The sequence below is a fragment of the Cyprinus carpio genome, chromosome A5, assembly GCF_018340385.1.
Source record: "Cyprinus carpio isolate SPL01 chromosome A5, ASM1834038v1, whole genome shotgun sequence".
Classification (NCBI taxonomy): Eukaryota; Metazoa; Chordata; class Actinopteri; order Cypriniformes; family Cyprinidae; genus Cyprinus; species Cyprinus carpio.
Genome location: NC_056576.1, coordinates 5,630,635 through 5,652,708, shown reverse-complemented (window position 1 = coordinate 5,652,708; position 22,074 = coordinate 5,630,635). Strand labels below are relative to the sequence as shown.

General features: G+C 35.0%; 3 protein-coding genes across 5 annotated transcripts in view; 2 read left to right on the top strand and 1 right to left on the bottom strand.

Annotated features, from left to right (window-relative positions):
• The window catches only part of pxna (paxillin a), a 42,822-nt gene extending 37,721 nt beyond the window's left edge, over window positions 1–5,101 (top strand). For all 3 annotated transcript variants that reach the window (XM_042752012.1, XM_042752016.1, XM_042752006.1), the window contains 2 exons: window positions 135–283; window positions 3,689–5,101. In XM_042752012.1, coding sequence (XP_042607946.1) covers window positions 135–283; window positions 3,689–3,955 — 416 coding nt within the window. In that variant the 3' untranslated portion in view covers window positions 3,956–5,101. The remainder of the gene's footprint in view (window positions 1–134; window positions 284–3,688) is intronic.
• Window positions 5,102–7,085: 1,984 nt separating this feature from the next.
• Window positions 7,086–12,443, bottom strand: LOC109095995 (osteoclast-stimulating factor 1-like). The gene is made up of 10 exons (XM_019109661.2): window positions 12,212–12,443; window positions 9,533–9,579; window positions 9,393–9,443; window positions 9,220–9,283; window positions 8,813–8,866; window positions 8,622–8,729; window positions 8,402–8,451; window positions 8,142–8,220; window positions 7,769–7,867; window positions 7,086–7,686 (listed from the first exon to the last, which is right to left on the bottom strand). The coding sequence occupies exons 1-10, from the start codon at window positions 12,243–12,245 to the stop codon at window positions 7,628–7,630; spliced, it is 645 nt and encodes a 214-aa protein (XP_018965206.1). The 5' UTR covers window positions 12,246–12,443; the 3' UTR covers window positions 7,086–7,627.
• Window positions 11,620–21,563, top strand: LOC109095743 (proheparin-binding EGF-like growth factor). The gene is made up of 7 exons (XM_042751989.1): window positions 11,620–11,795; window positions 14,507–14,603; window positions 17,360–17,533; window positions 17,697–17,898; window positions 18,969–19,127; window positions 21,123–21,217; window positions 21,336–21,563. Exons 2-6 carry the CDS (start codon window positions 14,528–14,530, stop codon window positions 21,208–21,210), a joined length of 699 nt encoding a protein of 232 aa, XP_042607923.1. The 5' UTR covers window positions 11,620–11,795; window positions 14,507–14,527; the 3' UTR covers window positions 21,211–21,217; window positions 21,336–21,563.
• Window positions 21,564–22,074: the final 511 nt, after the last annotated feature.

Genomic DNA, 22,074 nt, shown 5'->3' with positions numbered 1-22,074 from the left:
GCTTCCACTCCTCTCAACCTCTTTTCTTCTCTTTAGTTGATGCTTTCTTTTTCTACCAGCTTTTTCTTCTTCTTCTTTAAAATGGTTTTAAGCCTTTGGCAACCTTTTTTTCTCTCTCTGTTTATTTCCTGCAGGGTTTCATGAGAAGGAGGGAAAGGCGTACTGTAGGAAGGACTACTTCGACATGTTTGCCCCCAAATGTGGCGGCTGTGCCCGTGCCATCTTGGAGAACTATATTTCAGCCCTCAACGCTCTGTGGCACCCTGAGTGTTTTGTCTGCAGGGTCAGTATGTGTTTGTGGGTGTTTGTACTGATATATCAGCCGGGCCAATTAATAGGCCAATATTTGGCATGGGCAGATGTTATTAAATTTAATTTTAATCACATTTTCTCGAATTACATTAAATGTATTACATTTATTACATTTATTTATTTAATTCAGCAGGGTTGAATTAAATATTTTCTTATTAGTATATTATACAAAATGATATATAAAATATCCTATATCTGAGTGTATATAGTTATAAATCAGATTTTCTTTTATATTCATATTTATAAATATTTATATTTTATGATTATTTATCTTTGTTTATAGTTGCTTTTTTAAGATTTACACTTATTATAATACGTTATATTATCGTCAGGATTTACATTTCATTAAATGTACTACATTTTATCCAATTTATTTAATTGATCAGTGTTGCAATGCTGACACCAAATATTGGTCTATTAATATACCAAATAATTATATAACATCTGCAATATGAGTGAATATAGTTATATAAATCTGAAGTTTAAAATGTTCAAATATATTGTTTTAAGTTACTTTTATTATTATATTCAGATTTGTAAATATTTGTGTTTTATAATCTATATTTATAGTTAAATATTTAGGATTTATACTTATATTGAGATTGTTACTGTCAAGATTTACATTTCTTTAAATGTTTTATATTTTATTAAATTTATTTAATTCAGCAGGGTTGCTGATACCAAATATTGGCCTATTAATATATTATACTAAATATTGATATAATATAATCAAAATATAATCTAATCTGCAATATCAGAGTGTGTATAGTTATTGAATTGTCTGAATATATTGTTATCAGTGGTGGGCCGTCAGGGCCTAAACACTATCAGAATCACTGACTTAGTTTTAATAATTTTTTTTTTCCATGAAATGTGTATTAAATTATGTGCAATAGTCTATTCCTTTCATTTCATAGCTTTTCTCTTGGTTACGCTGCTTCCAGTAGCATATGCTTATATAAGAGCTTTTATCCAATCATGTTTCAGCAAGCATGTTTTGCCAGGGTCAAAGAAATCTGCCTTGAGGCCTTCAGAATCATCAGTGCGGGCGCCTGTAGCTTAAAATAAATGGAATGAAACTGTTGCTTTAACCAATCAGATTTTGAGTTGGCGACAGCGGGTCCGTCTAGCAGGCGTACAGTAACGTCAGCATTTTCACGTCCTTTGATTGGTTGGTCAAAAAGCGTACTAGTAGTCAGAGCTAGAAAACAGCACACTGTAAAACATTTTTGTTGTTTCCACAGTATTGTTACTGTATTCTCAGGTTTCTTACTGTATACACTGTGTACAGTATGTTATTGTAGATTTTCAATGCATTCTGGGAAAATATTAGGACAGACTCGTCGTGAAGAGTATGGTAGGTTCATTTTCATTTCTCACTATATAAAGCTTCCGTAAAAATATCGTAGGAAAGACTAAGTTTCATTTTCATTTTGGGCTTTTTAATCGCTTTATATGTTTTATACTAATGTTATTCGCAGTATATAAAGCTACGTTTAAGTTTCTGTAAGAATATCTAAGGAGCGCTCAGATTCCGAGTTTTCCTCCCGCAGCGGCACCCGAGGAGAGACTCGTCGTCAAGATGAACGTCCTAGGCGTGCGTTAAATTCCAGGTACCCATTAAAGCACGTTTACACTTTTCTTCATCATCTTGTATGAATTATTTTAACGTTACTTGCTCACTTTCCCAGTAAAGCTGTGCTAACCAGTATTCTCCTCCCGTAGCGCGCTGGCAGACTTGCGGAGAGACTCGCGAAGATGAAAAGCTGTATGAGTACGTTAAATTGTTAGGTCAACTTTAAAACACATGTAATCACCTTATTTATTTTATACCAATGTTATATGCAAGGTATAAATACGTCTGAGTTAATAAATGTCTGTAAGAACACCGGGGTGGACTGCATTTTTGTCACTTCATTAGATGATGTACGTGGTGCAGCTGTGGCTGCAGTGAAAGGAGACTTGTTGAATTGTGTTAATTGGGTTTCTTGCTTTAGTAATGACATTCATTCTCACTACATGAGATACCTGTCTGTGATGCATTTCTGTATAATATTGATGGTTTCTATAGCCGTGGCGTCATAATGGTGGTATTAAGAGGTGGATTCATTCAGGTAGGACACCACTGTGAAATGCACGGCCCGCCACTGATTGTTATAAATTACATTTTATACCTTATTACATTATACTATACTATATTATTTTATACATTTTATACATTATTCAGATTTGTAAATATTCTGATTTTATATGTGTGTGTGTGTTTGTGTTTGATATGAAAATACATTGTCGTTCAAAAGTTTGGGATCAGTAAGATTTGTAATATATATTTTTTAAAACAACAACAAAAAATTGTAAAAAAAAATAAATAAATTTTTATTCAGAAATAAAAAAAAAAAAAAAAAAACACCAAAAAAACAGTAATATTGTAAAATATTGTTGCAATTTAAAATAATGGTTTTCTATTTTAATATACTTTGAAATATAATTTATTTCTGTGTTCAAAGCTGAATTTTCAGCATCATTACTCCAGTCTTCAGTGTCACATGATCCTTCAGAAATCATTCTAATATGCTGATTTATTACAGTTGTGCTGCTTAATATTTTTTGGAACCTGTGATACTTTTTTCAGGATTGAATAAAAAGTTAAAAAGAACAGCATTTATTCAAAATAGAAATCTTTTGTAACAATATACACTAAAAAAATATTTTTTTTAAATTGACAAAAAATGATAATAAAGACCTATATTGTTAGACAAGATTCTATTTTAAATAAATGCATGTTCCTTTTAATTCATCAAACAATCCTGAAAAAAAAGTATCACAGGTTTAAAAAAAATATTAAGCAGCAAAACTGTAATTAATCAGCATATTAGAATGATTTCTCAAGGATCATGTGACACTGAAGACTGGAGTAATGATGCTGAAAACTCAGCTTTGCAAAACAAAAATAAAATATAATATAAAAAAAAAAAAAAAATAAAACGAAATGTAATAACATTAAACTTAATAATATTTTACAATATTACTGTTTTTCTGTATTTTTGGTCAAATAAATGCAGCCTTAATAAACAGAAAATACTTTTTTAAAACACGTTAAAAATCTTACTGATCCCAAACTTTTGAACAGCAGTGTATATTAATTCACATATACATGTGATCAATCTTAAGCCATGCTGCTTTCTAGGTATTGGTATCGGTTTCGGAAGATTTGTGGTGTTTATGTTGCTATCTGTGTGTTTTGAATGTATGCACATTTTAATATCAGATGTTTCTATGTTGCTGCGTGTATTATCTGTGCTGTTTTATTGTAGCATTATTTGAATCATTCCTGCATAACTGACTGATTCCTGCGTTTTCACTCTGTCCTCCACAGGAGTGTTTCATTCCGTTTGTGAACGGCAGTTTCTTCGAGCATGAAGGGCAGCCCTACTGTGAGGCTCATTACCACGAGCACCGCGGCTCCCTCTGCTCCGGCTGTCAGAAGCCCATTACCGGCCGCTGCATCACCGCCATGGGCAAGAAGTTTCACCCCGAGCATTTCGTCTGCGCCTTCTGCCTTAAACAGCTGAACAAGGGCACGTTCAAAGAGCAGAACGACAAACCCTACTGCCAAAGCTGCTTCGTCAAGCTCTTCAGCTAGAATCTGAGTGTTGAGAGGAGTGTGTTTGAACATGCACACCAATACCCAAAGTCCCAAGGGCCGAGTTTTACAGTTCGTCACAGTGTCATCTCGTGGCGGTAGTGAGCATTACACCAGCTTGTTCCTGTGCCAAAGCACTGTCAGAGAAGTGTAGATCTTCAGGGAGGCTATGATGATTTTTAACAGCCTTTTTAAAATGCTTTCCCTGGATCTAGAGACTAAATTATGGTTCTTAAATTGAGTGGAGCTATTTTAGATATTATCGACTGCATTGGACAAATCCAGATCTATTTTTGTACACACTGAGCTTAACTTGAACATGCGTATGCACACTTCTGTTTGCACATTTCAGGCATCTCTTTGCTGCTTTCTGGTATAACGACACTTTCTGTTATTCAGTTTTGCTTCTTTACTCCATCGGCCACATCAGGTTTTTCTTAAAGGTGCAATAACAGCTTGGCATCATCAGAATCTCAATGCCATATTCTGGATATTTTTCTAATTTTTGGTACTCAGAGTTTGCTCAGCCCTGATTTTATTGTGCATGTATTTCTCTGTCTGATCACTTTATAAAGTGTGCTCTTTTACCTTTTTTTGTTGATGATTGTTTCTATTTTTATATTCATGGGTGGTCTTTGTTTTTCTGGATGGCTGGAGTGGTTTGAGCTTCCATCCTTATGCCTTTATGAGAGTTTAACTGTGGAACCAACTTACTTCTGCTGTTATAATTACATATTTTATTCTTACAAAACGCCTTCTTAAAGATACCAGTTTGGGCCCAGATGCCTGTTTCGTTGAGTATATGGCGTTCCACAATGTGCCTAATGCCACCAGGCATGTTTTGTGATTTACTTACAATGATTTTTGTCTTAATTTCTTGTATGTAATGAGTTTGTGATGCACATTTTTCCCTTATTTCAATTCATCTGATTTCCTACTGTATGCAAGTAAATTAAAGTCTTACTGATTATTAGTGATTGCAAAGAAATGTACTCGACTTATGTTTTTCCATAATTTAAAGATTTTCTTTTTCAGGGTGATGTCATATTTTGTTCTACATTGACTGATGACATGCACATTGTATTTAAACCTTGGGGTCTAAATGGACTGTACAAGACGTTGAATAAATACCAGGATCTGAATGAATGATTTATGCATTGTTGATTTATTAGCATTGAAATCTCATTAAAAGCTCACAAAATGTTTTTTTCTATCTGTTTTAAGTCATTTTGTATCAATTCCATTCCCGGGGAATAAATGCACTGATAAAAGTGTACACCTTGAATGCGATGTAAGTCATCCTGGATAAAAGTGTCTGGCAAATGCATGAATATAAATGTTAATATTTTCCACATTCCACGAAAATAATCAGAACGACATTTTATAGTATGATAAAGAATGTTCATTCATGCATACATTCTGATGTCAAATTCCAAACTCAATTTTAAGACCATTTGGCTGTTATACTAATCTGGCTCTTTAGTGCCAGCATGATTTCATTTAAAGTCCCTTGCTAATAGGCCTATATGCATTCAGTATAATGTCTTAGCTCAGGCCTGTGGTCAAAATTAAGATATATATATCACACACTAAAACTACTGATTTTTACCTTTTGTTGCATTAGTGTATTGTTCAGTATCATAATCTAAAATGCACATTCAGCAGCTGAGACTGGCTGAACAAATGGAGAAGTCAGCAAATTATTTCAGAACATACTTTTTTGTTGAATTGGCAAGATGTAACATGAGGCCACTAAACTGCAGTTACTTTGAATGCTCTTCCAGTAAATGCAATAGGTGGGTCAATGACCTCCTTATAGTTCCTAGTTCAGAAATCAACTAAATCTCCTGAAACAACTGAATACAAAATCACTGTGACCCTGCACCACAAAACCAGTCATAAGGGTTTTTCTTTCTTTCTTTTTTTTTAATAAATAATCTTTCCATTGATGTATGGTTTGTTAGGAGGACAATATTTGGCTGAGATACAACTATTTGAAAATCGGGAATCTGAGGGTGCAAAATAATCACCTTTAAAATTGTCCAAATGAAGTTCTTAACAATGCATATTACTAATCAAAAATTAAGTTTTGATATATTTACGGTAGGAAATTTACAAAATATCTTCATGGAACATGATCTTTACTTAATATCCTAATGATTTTTGGCATAAAAGAAAAATCAATAATTTTGACCGATACAATGTTTTTTGGCTATTGTTACAAATATACCCCAGAGACTTAAGACTGGTTTTGTGCTCCAGGGTCACATAAAGACTGGACACACATATACTCTTTATTATTACATTATCTTGCGCATATAGAATAAGAATGAAGTAGTAACCTGTGGAATAAACACTATTATTTAATTTCTTTGCCATGAATCGTGTTGCTCTCAAAGCCAAGAGTTCATGAAAAGCGGCACAAACTACGCAAACATAATTTAATAAGGACCACACCACAAACACATCTGTTTTTAAAACAAATGAAAAATAAAATAAAAAATAGATTGGAACAAGGTTTGTGGTTGACCTGACATCATGTCTTAATGAAAAAAGGGATCCGAAAATCAATCCGTCATCATTTACTCGCCATAAAGTTTTTCCAAACATGTATGAATTTCTTTCTTTGGCTGAACACAAAGATATTTTTGAAAAATGTGGTTAACTAAACAGTTTCTGGTCACCATTGACTTCCATAGTATTTTTTATGAAAAGTCAATTTATATGAAGTCAACCAGCAACTTTTTGATTACCCACATTCTTCAAAATATCCTCTTTTTAATTCAGCAGGAGGAGGAAGCTCCACAAGTTTTGGTGTGTAAATAACAGAATTTCATTTTTGGGTGAACTATCCCTCTAAAACATGTCAAGAAATGAAAGCATTTCTCTAATTGCATTATGAAGATACAGAAAAATATAATCAACTTAGTTTCATTTTGCCATTTTGGAAAGTAAGCTCTAAATATAGTCTTCTCTAGAATGTCCTTAGTGTTGAATAGCGCATGATAATCTGATTAAAAATGATGCAAAGTGGTGAAACACTAAAATACATTCACACAAATTATCAACCGTGAACTAAAAAAAATGGCTAAATTAATGCACACAATGAAAAAAAAAAAAGACACACACCTTTATATTGGAGCTCCAAGCTTGAGTCTTGCATATCAAGCAAAGCCCACACTGGTTTATTTGCATAGTTATAACATTCAGATTTACATGCATCTCAGAAGCTATCCTCAAGCATCTCTCGCACACACACACAAACACAGTCAAACGGGTGAAACGCTCAAACACACACGCTTACCACATACACGCGCATAAAACTTTTGGAATAAAAAGCCCCAGTGCTCTGAGGCACTCTGGGCGATCTCCCTGTTAAAGAAGGCACTTTAAAATCAAAAAGACAGTTCTATGGAATAAATACAGTTAAGAGAGGAGCAGCAAACAGAAGAACAAATGTTCACTGTGTCCATCCTAAACATGTACAGAACAGACAAGTACTGCAATACGTTTACAACGAACTGGAATGAAGAAGAAAGTTGAGACAATCAGACAACGACAACCAGCTTTCACACCCTTGTAAGTAATGTTTCTCGCACATATAATCTGATCTATATACATGTTGTGTTGGAATGAATGTAGGAATGAATGGACATTAGTGCTGCTCTTCTCTCAGTCGGAGTCTTCATCATCGAGATACTCCTCGGCGTTACTGTGGGTGCGCAGAATCACTGCAAATTCAACAGAGAGAGACAGTTAGGTGTGAATCTCTCTCACAGGAAGGTGACTGAAAGGAGACGCCTTGTGACTCACCTCCTCCCAGTTTCCTCTTCAGCAGAGAAGCACACTGTGCATTGGTGGCCATATCCAGAGCAGTCTTCTTCTCATTGTTAACCACGTCTGTCCTGGCATCTAGAACAGCACATATGCAATACAAACAATGCAGAAAAATCAAACATGCAGATACAGATATAAAAAAAAAGACATGTATCGCAACAAAACTATATCACTCCTGTTAAGGCTTAATGCAAGAACGTTTTTGCAAATCTTTTTACAGTACATAGATATTCGTTGTGTTCATGTGTCATATCATTTCACTATTCTCACATAATCCATGTAAGGTTCATTTCAATGCAGTTGGATTTCTGTTGAGCTATATAAGTAGGGAAAAAAAGAATTCACTCACTTTTATTAAGCAACATCTCAGCTATATCTGAGTAGCCCTTCCAGGCAGCTGCATGTAGAGCCGTGTCTCCCAGTTTATTCTGTTGAGGAAATGAACATGCTCTTTATTACACTGAGTCAAATATAAAGAACACTGCTTCCGTTTCACTGTCACTTCATAAAAAACACCTTAATAAGAACATATTATTCATCATAACAAAAAAAAAAAAAATAAATGCATTTGATTTAAAGAACAGCGATTGATCAAAACACCACATTTACCTGCTGATCGAGCTCACAGTTCGGCTGACTCAGCAAAATCTCCACCACATCTATAAAAAAATACAAACACACAATAGGTGAAATGTTTCATCTTTGTAATTAGTTTGATTTTTAAGAGCCATTTTTAGACAAAACAGGCTTAAAGAGTTCTTATAGGCTGTAGGCTTGTGCACGACTGCTGAAAATGTGAAAACAAATAAAGCACGTGTGCATCTTTTACCTTTATGTCCTCCATGACAGGCCCAGTAGAGAGCGGTGTTCCCAGCTTTGTCCAGTCCGTTGATGCCAACCTTATTATCCAAACACTCTCTGAGCCAGCTCAGATTACCTGCATTCACACACACAAAACATTTGATTGTTTCACCATGTTATCAAATAAACAAAATGCTAGATAGGGTTCTATTGGGGTACCTCGCTTGGCTGCTTCATGCATGGGGTTGTCTATGGACTCAGCTTGCTCAGCCACTGGAAAAAGGCAAAGCAGATCAAGATAAGAATGATGCACCCACTACAGGATACTTTTACCCAATTTATTGTCGTCCAGGCAAATTTAGGTAAAGTTTTGAAAAGTAATAGCATGTAATGCATCAACTTGAGGTTGGGTTTTGTTCCAATCATTAACCTCCTGTGTTTATGTGCAATGGTAATAGTATTTCTAGGATTTCTTTAGCAAACACAACTGATTATCTCTAATAAAACTTTCCTGACATCATAAAAGACTGTAAAACTCACATTTACACATTTTACAAAAGCCACCTTTTTAGTCACCGAAGATGTTCTAGTAAAGTAGGCTCTAGTTTGCCGCTTGTTTTCCTTACCATAATTACTGGGAATAAGACCAGTCCTTCCCCTGCATGTCCCCTTCCACCAGTTACTGTCACTCTGAAAATAAACCCAGCAATCAGTACAAAATCACCAACACTGCCATGAATATAATGCTCTTAATCACAGGAAGAACTATCAGTACTTCCAAGCGAGATCGTAAACTTACTGTATCTGAGATGTACAAAATATCTCCTTCCTCAAAGTACAGTTCATCTGGCTGAAAAAGAGGAAAATATACACGATGAGCTCGATTCAGGCAATGAGCTAAAACAACAGGGAAAGAGTATAAGTAAGAAGGAAACTCACCGTCCTTGGGTCAAAGGTGAATAAAGCCCTGTACACCTTGACCTGCCCTGTTAAAAACATACATTCACATGAATGATGCATTCTTTCACACATTTCAGTTCCACCTGTTAAAGTTTCTCTTCACCGATCAGCCCAACCATATGCAAAACACCATCCCATCTACAACCAGGTAGTATCGCAGAACTAAACGCAGCTCAACTGCAGGGCAAACCACATCACACAGAAATGTGCGTAAGTCTCCAAGCCAGAGGAACCCAGGCCCTGAGGCCTAAATGTAAAATTAAACAAACCACTACACGCACAACAAAGGGCATTTCCTGACTGCAAAGGTATTTCCATTTGCCCTATAACAAAACAAGTGAGAAGCCCTGCTGAGCGGGATCCAACCGGCCCCTCCTGAACTTCCAGATCAGGCTCTGAAATGGAAACACTGGCCTCCACTGGATATAATCACTCTGTTTGCCAACAATTACAGTTACAATCAATCGTTAAGAAGTGTAGAAGTCACTTCAACCAGTATCAAATCTACTCTGCAATAGTGACAATAAGATGTTTCGTAAAGTTCCCCTCGAATCTACACCACATTTTATTATTATCCCGTTTCCTGTAAAGGATGTCACAAACCAAATAACAGAAATGCCGCCTTGCCTCTTTAATTACTGAGCACATAGTTTCCAATGACGTGCACTCCACAGACGCGCAGCGAACACATCGTTCCTACGACTGTACACGCACTCGCACCTTTGATAACTGTGCACGTTGTTTTGTCTGCCACTAAATTACATTATATTTGTCCCATATTCTCATTAATATACATACTGACTTCAACTTGGACCATTAAATGAAAGTATGAGGGTTGGATTATTTAGTGTAAAGGCCATTTCAAGAGTGATAAACAAAGTGATAGAAAATATTAGGTATCATGCATTTTAAATGTTTAAAAATGTGGGAACCACTCATTGCATCACAGCATCTCCTGACTGCATTATTATTTGTAAAATAGGGGCTTTATGGAGTGTGTGTATACATGGTTATAAGTATAACAGTTTATATTTCATTAATTTAGGGAAATGAACAAGTGTATTTGCCCTCAAGGGACTACTTGGCCAACCAGCTTATTCCAAGCAAAATGTTATTGATATTGTAAAAAACATCAACTTTGAAGCTCATGCTGATTGATGGACTAGCATTACATAACATTACTTACTGTACCTTCCAGCAACACTACATTCAATGCAGGTAAAATAGTAAAAAACATAATAATAGCTCATATTAAAATGGAATCGCAAACGGAAAATGTCTAACAATACCCAACCCTACTTATGAAGATTCGTATACTGACAAATGTTGTATTTTGACATTGCCAACCTTTAAATTAAGTTGACAGAAAGTAATAAACAGTGTTGAGCTTTGAGTAGTTGAGTATTGTGCATTTAGTATTGTGCATACTATTTTTTTTAATAGTTGTTTAATGATTTTAATGGAACCGGAACCGTTAGGTGCAACCGGAAACGGAAAATTTCTAATGATTCCCAACCCTAAGTGCTATAAAAAGTCTCAGTTAGCTTAATGCAGTACACGTAGCAAGATTTTTCTTTTTTTTCAAATCATATAATACATAAAAACAAAAAGAAAAAATAAAATAATAATAATAAAACAATAAATACATAAAATAAAATAAAATAAAATAAAATAAAATAAAATAAAATAAAATAAATAAATGAAATGAAAAGACTTGATACAGGAACGATAAAAAAGTTCAGTTCAGTTTTCTAAATAACTGGTATCAAAAATAAATTTGTGACCATTCAGGTGATTTTGCATGAGGGAATGGCATTATTTTTAACTACGCCTCGTTCTGTAGTCTAAAGATTTAGGTATTGTTGTAACTAAAAGCAGAAATAAAACTTTTTTTTTTTTTTCAGTTCTGCAAATCAGTTATTGGTTGTTTTAATATGAAAATAACATGCACTGTACCAGTTGTGAAAAGTTAATATTGGTCTAGCTCTACCTACAACGCGTATCTTTGACCGTGCATACATCACCAGTCCAAATGGCATGTTATTTTGCACACACAAGCACAGTCAAGCTGCTCTTTCATATGGGGAAGTAACTGTGAGACAACAGCTGTGACTCAAAACAGTTGATCTGTCGAGCTAGTCTACATTTTTGGGCATCATAGGAACTATTTATTTTTTAAAGAAGGAACCGATTTTAGCCAAAAATGCGTTGTGGGTCTACGCTCACCAAACGCGCTGTCTAGGTAGGCTGTGGTTCTGAATCTGATCCGCAGCCAATGGCTGGCTTGAGCGATTTTCTCTTTCCAAACCCAATCCTGCCATGTGTGGCAAAGGCCTTTTATTATTTTTTCTTGCTCTTTGAAACTTTAAGCTAAGATGTGGTGGTTTTTGCGCATGTTAACCAGTGACAGGCGTTTAAAACGCGTAAAAGCGCAAAGCAACTCAACTTTCTTTTGGAGAAACGCCAAACTCCACCCGCAGGAGAAAGTTCACGAAGACCCTAAATTGCATGCTCTTATAAACATTGCATTGTATGACATCGGAAACCAACGTGTTTGTATAGCTATCAGACAAATACACCATGCAAAAACGTACGAATAAATAACGAGACTTTAGTAGGCTTGCCGAGGTAGGCTTTTCCGCCACGCGCACCTCTTACCTGGTTTAGCTGGTTTGGGGGGAGGCTTTGACATTTCTGAACTTTCCAAGACTTTTAAAGAAGACTTCCGAGTTGTTTAAGAAAATATTACGTGAAAACGGTATTAAAAACTGTTAAGAGTGCAAATGAAAGTCTATCGCTGCTTTCTTCCTTTAGGCGCTGTCAATGAGGAAGCGTGAAGGAGCCCAATGCGGAAAAGTAGCACTGCGCATGCGCGGAATTCTGAAATTGCGCACTGCCCATATGACAGTTTTACTAAGGCAAGGCAAGTTTATTTATATAGCACATTTCGTACACAATGGTAATTCAAAATGCTTTACATAAAAGAAAGTAAAATAATCATGAAGAAAAATAATAACAAAAATAAAACAAGCAATTTTAAAACATAAAACAAACAATTTTAAAACATTGGAAATGATTTTAATGAATTTAAAACAGTTAAAAATAGAAAATGATTTTACATAAAATACAGTGAATAAGTAAAATACAGTGCAATCAATGCAAACTATAGTAACATAACAATAGTTAGGCTACTATAAAAATGCCATGTTGCATATAAAACTATTTATTTCAAACTTAGATATAAATGTATTTGCTACAAATTATAAACCATATATTGGACTGATATATTTATCACTTTTAATAATGATTTATGTACTTGAATTTTATTTTAATTATGTAGTCAATGAAGAAACTTCAAATGAATCATTTTCTTTTTTTGCAATATGGAAAATAACATTTCTTTTTTATTGGCTTTAGTTTATTTGTATAAATGATTGTTGAAATGATTGAATCCGGTTTGATGTAAGTCTTAGATTTAGGGAATGCACTTAACAATTTATAAACCTTCATTTATAACATTAACCAACATTAATGTATTACACAATGCTTAACAGGAGTGTAGACAATTAGAAAACATTACTGACAAATATAAACTTTTAGACCGCATGGTCAAACTGTGATAAGTTAATCTAAAGTACTAAAAAAAAAAATAGCTAACAAATGCAGAACATTTTTCTGCACTTTTTTTAAAACCCCTTTTTAATACCTAGCTCACAAATGAAACTACAAGTATGTATGTAAACCTCTAGACTTGTGAGGAGACACATAACATTGGTCTGCACCAACAAGTTGGTTTACATTGCAGGCAAGTTTTAAGAAGCTGCCTCAGAATAGCTCTGCTTTTAGTTATTTCTGTTTTAAAAACATCAGCATTACATCCACTGTCCATATAGACCTGTCTATTATGTAAGTTCTGAGCTAAAAAAGGATGTCCGATGTTATCACTGAGTCCCTATACATGGAATTTTAAGGCGTCTTCCATATAAACAGAATGCAAACTCATTCTTACCTTTGTGGAATTGATTTCTGTACACATTCTCACTAAATTTTTTTAATTACATAGGACAATGTAAAATGCATTTGTAAATGCATTGCTTTTAGTTAAAAGTTAAAAGGAGTGCATCCAGTGGTGTCTCAAAATATCTTTTACTTAGTTCATGTTAGCATCTAATTGGGTGTTTATGGTGTTAACGGTTCAGGGTCATTAGTTGTAATTCTCTTCCTTTTGGGCTCTTCAGAAACTCATTACCATGCAAATGTAAGGGACATGTTGCACGGCATGCGACTCAAACAGAATTTAAAATGCACAAACACGTTTATTCATGGGTTCATCTAAGAAAACCGGTTGTTCTTCCAGCTTCCGTTCTTCCGTAGAGAACCATAGTTTTTTGGCCTCAAATTTCAGGGACAGTAATCAGACTTAATGACCCATGAGCCCACAGGCACAAAATGTGTGTACTGGTGGTATTTTGGCTTCTTTCTTTATCTGTTCATTCATTCTTTTCATTCCAGACGTGATGTGTCTCATATTCCATCCCAGATATTTCAAAGATCCTAGGCCAAATTCAGTTCCAGTGACTCCTACATTTAGAGGCCTCACAATTGACCATTAAAATAAAAATAAAGATGGACAATTTTCATGTTTATTTATTTAGTATTTTTATATCCCATTCAAATCTCAACAGCCGATAAAACAGTAGAGGAACAGTATTAGAAACATTCAGCATCATAGCTCAGTGACGTGAAATGGAAAATGAATCTGACTTAATGAATTGTGTGTGAATGATCAGTGGATGTATTCTACAGGTGGACTCTCGTCAAACATTCACCTTACAAAAGGCGCCTACAAACATTCACATTATCTGTGTGTGTGTGTGTGTGTGTGTGTGTGTGTGTGTGTGTGTGTGTGTGTGTGTGTGTGTGTGTGTGTGAATGGAAACCTCCCTATAAAAGCTCCTCCTGGACGATAAGTACATGACAAACAGAAACTCAGCACAGAACTCAGCTGCCATGAACCTACAGCACCTCTCCTCTCTGCTGCTCTGTGTTGGTGAGTTGCGTTTTCTCCATCCTGATCTGACCCTGTGTTATATTAGTTTTGACCTGGCAGCTTCAGGTGTGGCACGGTAATAGAAAACCTGGAAATCGTAGGGGAATTAAAACTGTGATTTCCAGTTCTGAAATCATGGACATTTATACAATCTTAAAATGTTGTGGGATTTTTTTATGTGTGAATATATGTATTTCTAGTTATGCTTTGCTCTAAAATATTCATATTGCTAAGAAATTTGTAATTTTGATGACAAATTTGAAAACCCTTGTCCAATGATAAAAGTAACAACTGGAAAAATCACGAAAAGTCAAAGGTGGGTGAAATTTGCAAGATATTCTCTTCCATGTTGAGTGTAAATTATGTGCAATTGCTTATTATTATTTATTTGCATACTGTATTTTAATTTCACTTTGACCACTGACAGAAGACAATCGACTGATGCGTATGAAAGACTCCAAGATAGTAAGTCTCTTGCTGAGTGAAGTGTGGTATTGTATTTGTGTCTCCAGAGAGGCAGGCTTTGGGAAATTGACTCGACCTGTAGTAACATGCCTCTGAATAGCTGTGAGCTTCGGCTTTTCCCATAGAGGTGTATTCCAGAACACCTCACAGTTTAAATCTCGGCTGTCTGTTGTCATGTTCGACGTCACAAAGCGCTTATTGTTCATGGCAAAGGACGAAGGATTAGGGCGTCACACCGCCGTGTTAAATATATATTTAGCTTTGTGAACTAACGTTATAAAGGTCATCCCTACACACAATAATAGGTGTGTGTGTGTGTGTGTGTGTGTGTGTGTGTGTGTGTGTGTGTGTGTGTGTGTGTGTGTCTGTGTGAATTTCTTTGACAATTAAATGCAGGATTCCAGTCGGTAGGAGTGTTCAGATCAAATGCATTTACTCAAACATTCTCTGTGTAGACTTGTTTGACTGCAGCCGTTGCCAAATGATACCTGTGAGAGCAGGGTGTCTGAATGTCATTGAATTGCATGCATGCTTTGCTTTTCAGGCAAAATATTTGACAACAAAGTTTGTTGTTTAATATAGTGATGTTCTAAAATAAAGCTTTCCGAGACTCTGTGTTTGTAAAATATTAAAGGAACTTGTTAATAGTTAATGTGATGAAGAAAAGAATATGTGCAGAATAAAATGGCATGCAGAATTACAATTAGTGCTTGATGGACTGGATTGGATTGCCACACACCCAGGGCTGGTGGAATTTGTACCTGCAATTTTCAGACAATGGCACCAATTCAAGCCAAGAGGAAATCAGACAGATGCTTTTTTCTCGTCTTTTTGTTCATTATTCCAAATACAAACAAGGTTGACTTTGTAATCTTCCATCAAAACATGACGATCAAAGCTTATTCCACCTATGCAACAACGTTACCATGGTTACTTAAGTTTCAACCAACAGATGCTGGCTGTGTTTCAGGATGGGAGTAGTCCTCCACGTTCACATTCAGGTCTAGATCCATTTTGCTATATAACGCCCACTTTCTTTTTTCTTTTCTTTTCTTTTTTTTTTTTTCTTTTGATCCCAATCAATTCCTGATGGATAAAATCAAATCCCAGCTTACATTTTTTCTCGCTGAATAGCATGTTTCACTGTGGAAATGAATCACATGGGTTGTGAGCATTGAGACCTCCTTAGATGCAAACATTGTTTTATGTTGTCTTAACCCTGACATATGAAATAATAGTCTGAAAAATCTAAAAGTCTATTTAAAAAAAAAATAAAAAATTATGGAATAGTTTATTGATTTTATTGCATGATATAGGCATGATATATAGAATATGGAATATGGCAAAAAAGAAAAACTTCAGAGGCCCAGATTTGGTGCAGTTGCTTGTATTTATATGGCCAAAAATTTAAATCTTTATATCAGTACAGCAGACTATATAAAATGCATATAAATATCTTTTGTCACTCTGTATCTACCGATAATATGTATTAGATGATATTTAAATGCTTAGTTTTATTATCAAAGCTCTGTAGTTTTTATTGTGGGGGCAAAACATATAATGCAGTGCAATACAATGTTTGAGAGATTACATATTTGACAAATTTTCATTGAAACATAATTTTCTTAATCAAAATCATCGTATTATTAATCAAAAGTGCCATTCTTCATATAGAAAATCTAATCCCAGATATGTAAAATAAGGTTAAAGGGCTAATTCACAGCTGACAAAATGGGGTTTTAATAAAAGTTGGCAAAATCTGCAAATTTACCTTTAATAGCTGGTCTGTATGGGTTCTGTGCAGTAGGCCTATTTGCATCATACCTGTCATTATGTTGTGTATTTTAGCATGAATGGAACGCTGTGTTGATCGTATCAGATTCTGAACTATGTATCTCATAAGCAGGTGTCCAACAAGACAAGTAGAAATAAATGACTCTAATGTTGTATTGTGTTTGCAGCAGGTGCAGCTTTACCTCACATAACCTCAACTTCTCCACTCGCTTATGTCTTTCACTCTTATTTTCCCTCTCTCTCACACATACACAGTTAATCTGCTCAGGACAATAAACATGGGGTGTTTACAGGATGACTCAATATCAACCGCAACATTAGAAGATTAACCTCTCTTTATGTCTGCTAATTGAGGTTAATGTGTCATTGTGATATAATGAAGCGTTTGATCCTGTTATTATGTGCAAACTGGGCCGAAACTAAATACAAATCAGCATTCCTCCCAAATCTGTTACTGCATTTCTGCTGTGATTCATAGTGTGTGTTTCTGTGTGTAGTTTGCAGTGCAGTTTTCACCATAACAACAGCTGCTGCTCACACATCTGCACTGGATCATGTGACTGTGATGTCATCATCGGGGGAGGGGCTTCAGAGCGCCATGGGTGAAGATTTGGAATCTGATGATGATCAGGATCCATCAGGAATGTTCAGTGATCCAACTTTGTTTAAAGGTACAGACGAACAAACCCGTCCACTTGCTTGACAATCCCCCGCAGACGTCTGTTATTCTTAGATTATAATTACTGACCCTAATAACACCTTTGGCATTTTAATAAGGATATTAAATACATAATTTATGATTATGAAGTTTCTCATATATCTTGTGTCTTTCAGTAACCCAAGTCAGCAAAGGAGACGAGCAGAATCACAAGCGCTCTGGGCGCAGAAAGAACAAAGGAAGAAGAAAGAATAAAAATATCACTCCTGTTCAGCCAAATCACAGCACCACCGCTGACCCCTGCCTGACCTCTCACGTGGACTACTGCATCCACGGCCACTGCACGTACCTGCACGGCCTGAGAGAGCCTGTCTGTGTGTGAGTGACACTTATCTACAGAAGCTTGTTTCCACCTCGGGATGAGAAATAAAAAGGTAACGTGACTTTTTATCTCACAATTCGACTTTCTTTCTTGCAGTTCTGAATTTATTTCTGACAATTTCTCAGAACTGTTAGACATAAACTCAGAATTGCGTGATGTAAATGCTGAATTGTGAGATACAAACTCAAGAATTGTGAGGGGGAAAAAAGTCAGAATTACCTTTTATTCATGGTGAAAACTAAAAAAAACACAATTGCAAGATTTAAACTCAGAATTCAGAGGAAAAAATTCAGAATTGTAGATATAAACTCAAAATTGCCAGATATAAATACTGAGATAATATCTTGCAATTCTGACTCTTATTCTGAGAATTGAAAGATATGATCTCAGAAATGTGAGATACAAAGTCTAAATTACCTTATTTATTTTTTATTTCATGGCGGAAAAAAACTGGTGAAATTTAATTTTAAAAATTCAGAGTTCTGAGAAATAAATTCAGAAATGCAAGATATAAACTTCACTCTATGAGATAGAAAAAGTCAGAATTTGGAGGTTTATGTCTCACAATTCTGACTTTTTTTTTAAGAATTATGAGTTATAAACAGAATTGTGAGATATAAAGTTTATATTTTTATTTGTTATTTTATGGTGGAAACAAAATCACAAGAATTAAATGTGGAAATTCTGAGAAAACTTAAAATTGCAAGATTTAGTGAGAAAAGAGTCTGAATTTAGAGATTTAGTGAGAAAAGAGTCTGAATTTGGAGTTTATGTCTCGGAGTTCCGAGTTTAAATAGCAATTCTTACTTTTTTCTGAAAACTGCAAGATTTAAACTCAGAATTCCGAGACTGGAATTCTGAATTGTGAGATATAAAAATCACAAGAATTGTGAGATAAACAACCTTTTTCACAACTACCTTTTTTATTTATTCCATGGCAGAAACAGGCTTCTATACTTCTCTGCATGCACACTACATGGAATTCACATAAAGAGTTACAATTAATGAAATTCAATCAACACTGGATTATCGTTGTGTTCAAGTAATGAAAGTCTGATCATTTCAGATGTAAGAGAGGTTATGATGGGGAGCGCTGTGGGATCCAGCTTCTCGGGACGTCTCGAGACGAGAGCAGCACTGAAACGACCCACACCGCGCTCGTCATTATGGCTGTCGTCCTGTCAGTCATCAGCTGCTTAGCCATTCTGCTCATGGTCTGCGTGCAGTAAGTACATTCACTTCCCACACACTTATTCATCTTTCACACACAAAACACACGCCTGAGATATAATTGGCACATATTGTGACAGCAGTTTGGACACACCTATCATTACTATTGTAAATCATAATAAGTCATTAATACTATGAAATAACTCTACCTAGCTAACGTTCCAATTAAGTTTCCCATTGTTTCTGAATGTTCTCTGAACATTCTAAACATCAGTTTTAAAAACGTTTTTTCTTTGTTATGTGAATTTTATAATTTGTAAATATTATGGGAATGTTGCTTTTGAATGTTTTCTGTAGTAACATTAAAAATATGTTAGATGAATGCGCAAGATGTAAAAAAAAATAAAAAAATAAAAAGTATAAATGTATTCGTTTTTGCCAACTTTTTGAGAGCATTATTAAAGACCCAGTAACTTCCAGAACCATCTTAGATTTGTACTTGATTGCAGCTCTACTCAGTCTGGACATACATAAACCAGCTCGGTGTATCTTGGGATGCTTTTAAAGGAGTTTATGCGTAATCTGGATACTCAAGCATTTTTTTTTAACTTACCTATAAAAAAAACATTTAGCATTGTGAAGAAATTCATATGCACTATTTAGGTCTATAATTGCCTCTTAAATTAATTTCAAGCATTACGCATGACTATTATGATCAAGGCCCTAAAGTGACAACATTTCAGTAATATTAAAGGATTAGTTCACTTCCAGAATAAAAAGTCTGTATTTATATTATCAGTCGCAAAGAAATAAAGGTTTTTGAGGAAAACATTCCTGGATTTTTCTTCATATAATGGACTTCAATGGTGTTCAATGGGTTGAAGGTCCAAACTGCAGTTTCAGCACAGCTTTAAAGGGCTCTGCATGATCCCAGCTGAGGAATAAGGGTCTAATCTAGAAAAAGGAATGATAATTTTAAATAATAATTCCTATACTTTTTAACCACAAATGCTCGTCTTGCTCTTCGTCTGGTACTTCGGTTCAAAAAGGTAGGGTAGGGTGAAAAACTCATTCATCTAATGTTCTCCTCCAACTTCAAAATCGTCCAACGTCATTGTTTTACCTTTTTTTTATAAAGGGAGTTTGACTATATTTGCACGTTCACTTTGTAAACACTCACTGGGTCGCTACTTCCGTTTACGTCATGCGTGACCTTTCCTACTTTACTAGAAAATTAAAAATCGTTTCTCTAGATAAGCTGCTCTGAATCTGCAGTTTGGACCTTCAACCTACTTTCTAGTACGCTGACTGAAAACTGCGTTTGGAACCCCTTCAACCCGTTTTGAGCACCACTGAAGGCACACATTATATGGAGAAAAATGCTGGAATGTTTTCCCTTAAAATCTTTAATTTCTTTGCGACTGAAGACAGAAAGACATGAACATCTTGGATGACATGGGAATGAGTAAGTTATCAGGAATTTAATATAACAAAACCTAAAAAATCATACAAAACCACAAAATGAAAATTTTGTCATAAATTGTCATTAATCACTTACCCCCATGTCGTTCCAAACCTGTAAAAGCTCTGTTCGTCGTTGGAACACAATTTAAGATATTTCGGATGAAAACAGGGAGGCTTGTGACTGTCCCATAGACTGCCAAGTAAAATACACTGTCAAGGTCCAGGAAAGTATGAAAAGCATCATCAGAATAGTCCATCTGCAATCAGTGGTTCAACCGCTAACGTTATGAAGCTACGAGAATATTTTTTGTACATGAAGAAAACAAAAACAACGACTCTATTCAACAAGTCGTCTCCTCTGTGTCTCTCCAAATCAGCGTAGCGTCATTTTGAAGAATATGACACTACTAATATTATGTTTGTTTTTTGTTTTTTACTATAATGCAAATTCAACATATAAGAAGAAATAGGCCTAACAACATCAACTATCAAGCAAAGTACAATGGAAAGAAATAAGAGTAGATTTGAGTATTTGACAGAACCATGTACTAAATATGTTTTTTGTTGTATTGATTTTATATTCCAGCTATAGAACACATCATCGCTTTCAGGCGGCGTTCCTGAGCTCCACTAATGAGAGAGAGAATCTAGAGAAGAAGAACATTATGGTGTGAAGAGGAAGTAAGATCTAGTCTTTATTTATGGGTTGCTAAATATAAGATTTTTAGTGTGGTGTTTGCCATGTGTATGTATATATATATATATGACATAATAAAATAATAAATTGTTTTTGTTTCAGGTAGAAGTCCTGCTGTCGTCACTGGTGTGGAGTGCACTACAGATATATTGCACATAGATTAATATAATAAAACCTATTGTAATAATATATTTATTGTTTGTATCTATTTATTAACAAATTATATAATTTCCTTAGTATTTGTGTTTATTTTGATAATAAAAAAAAACTGAATGTTTATTTGATATGTGATATTCATGTACACATATGAAATAAAGGACACTCATAAGATTTTTGTCTTTCTTTCACTCATTTTCTTCCATTTTCCTTCTCAGGGCATTCTTGTAAAACGTTGAGTAATAGTTATATCTGATAGAACTATATACGATGGCTAAATTTTGCAGTGAAAAGAGGACAGAGGATTGGGATTTTTCTGTTTTCTTAAAATTGTTCTGTTTTTTGAAACCAAGTACCAGAAATACCAGACGAGCCACAAAAATGGAAAGGATTAATGCTGTTTTTTAGTAAAAGGAATTAATATTTAAGTCTTTAGACATTATGTCAAATCTTGCAGCTATGAGTGTTATTCACATATGAAAGCAGACGTCCGCCGCAGTCATTTTTAAACCTGATCAGGTGGAGTCTGCGGTGCCTCTCCCTGCAATTTTCTGCAATGTTTCCATGTCCCAATCATCTTTAATCCTTATGGTTCATAACATAATAGAAGATTATATAAGAACAGATCAATTTGGAGGTGAGAGTGTTTGATCAACAAATGTTTGGTGAATGTGGCAGGAGGGGA

What these genes read in the sequence shown, in the direction of transcription:
- LOC109095743 (XM_042751989.1), top strand. Translation starts at nt 14,528, where the DNA reads ATGACAAACAGAAACTCAGCACAGAACTCAGCTGCCATGAACCTACAG. An exon ending in CTCTCTGCTGCTCTGTGTTG is followed by an intron (nt 14,604 to 17,359) that starts GTGAGTTGCGTT and finishes TTCTGTGTGTAG; the next exon opens with TTTGCAGTGCAGTTTTCACC. An exon ending in CTGCTCATGGTCTGCGTGCA is followed by an intron (nt 19,128 to 21,122) that starts GTAAGTACATTC and finishes TTTATATTCCAG; the next exon opens with CTATAGAACACATCATCGCT.
- LOC109095995 (XM_019109661.2), bottom strand. Translation starts at nt 12,245, where the DNA reads ATGTCAAAGCCTCCCCCCAAACCAGCTAAACCAG. An exon ending in CCCCAAACCAGCTAAACCAG is followed by an intron (nt 9,580 to 12,211) that starts GTAAGAGGTGCG and finishes TGTTTTTAACAG; the next exon opens with GGCAGGTCAAGGTGTACAGG. An exon ending in GAAGAGGAAACTGGGAGGAG is followed by an intron (nt 7,687 to 7,768) that starts GTGAGTCACAAG and finishes TTGAATTTGCAG; the next exon opens with TGATTCTGCGCACCCACAGT.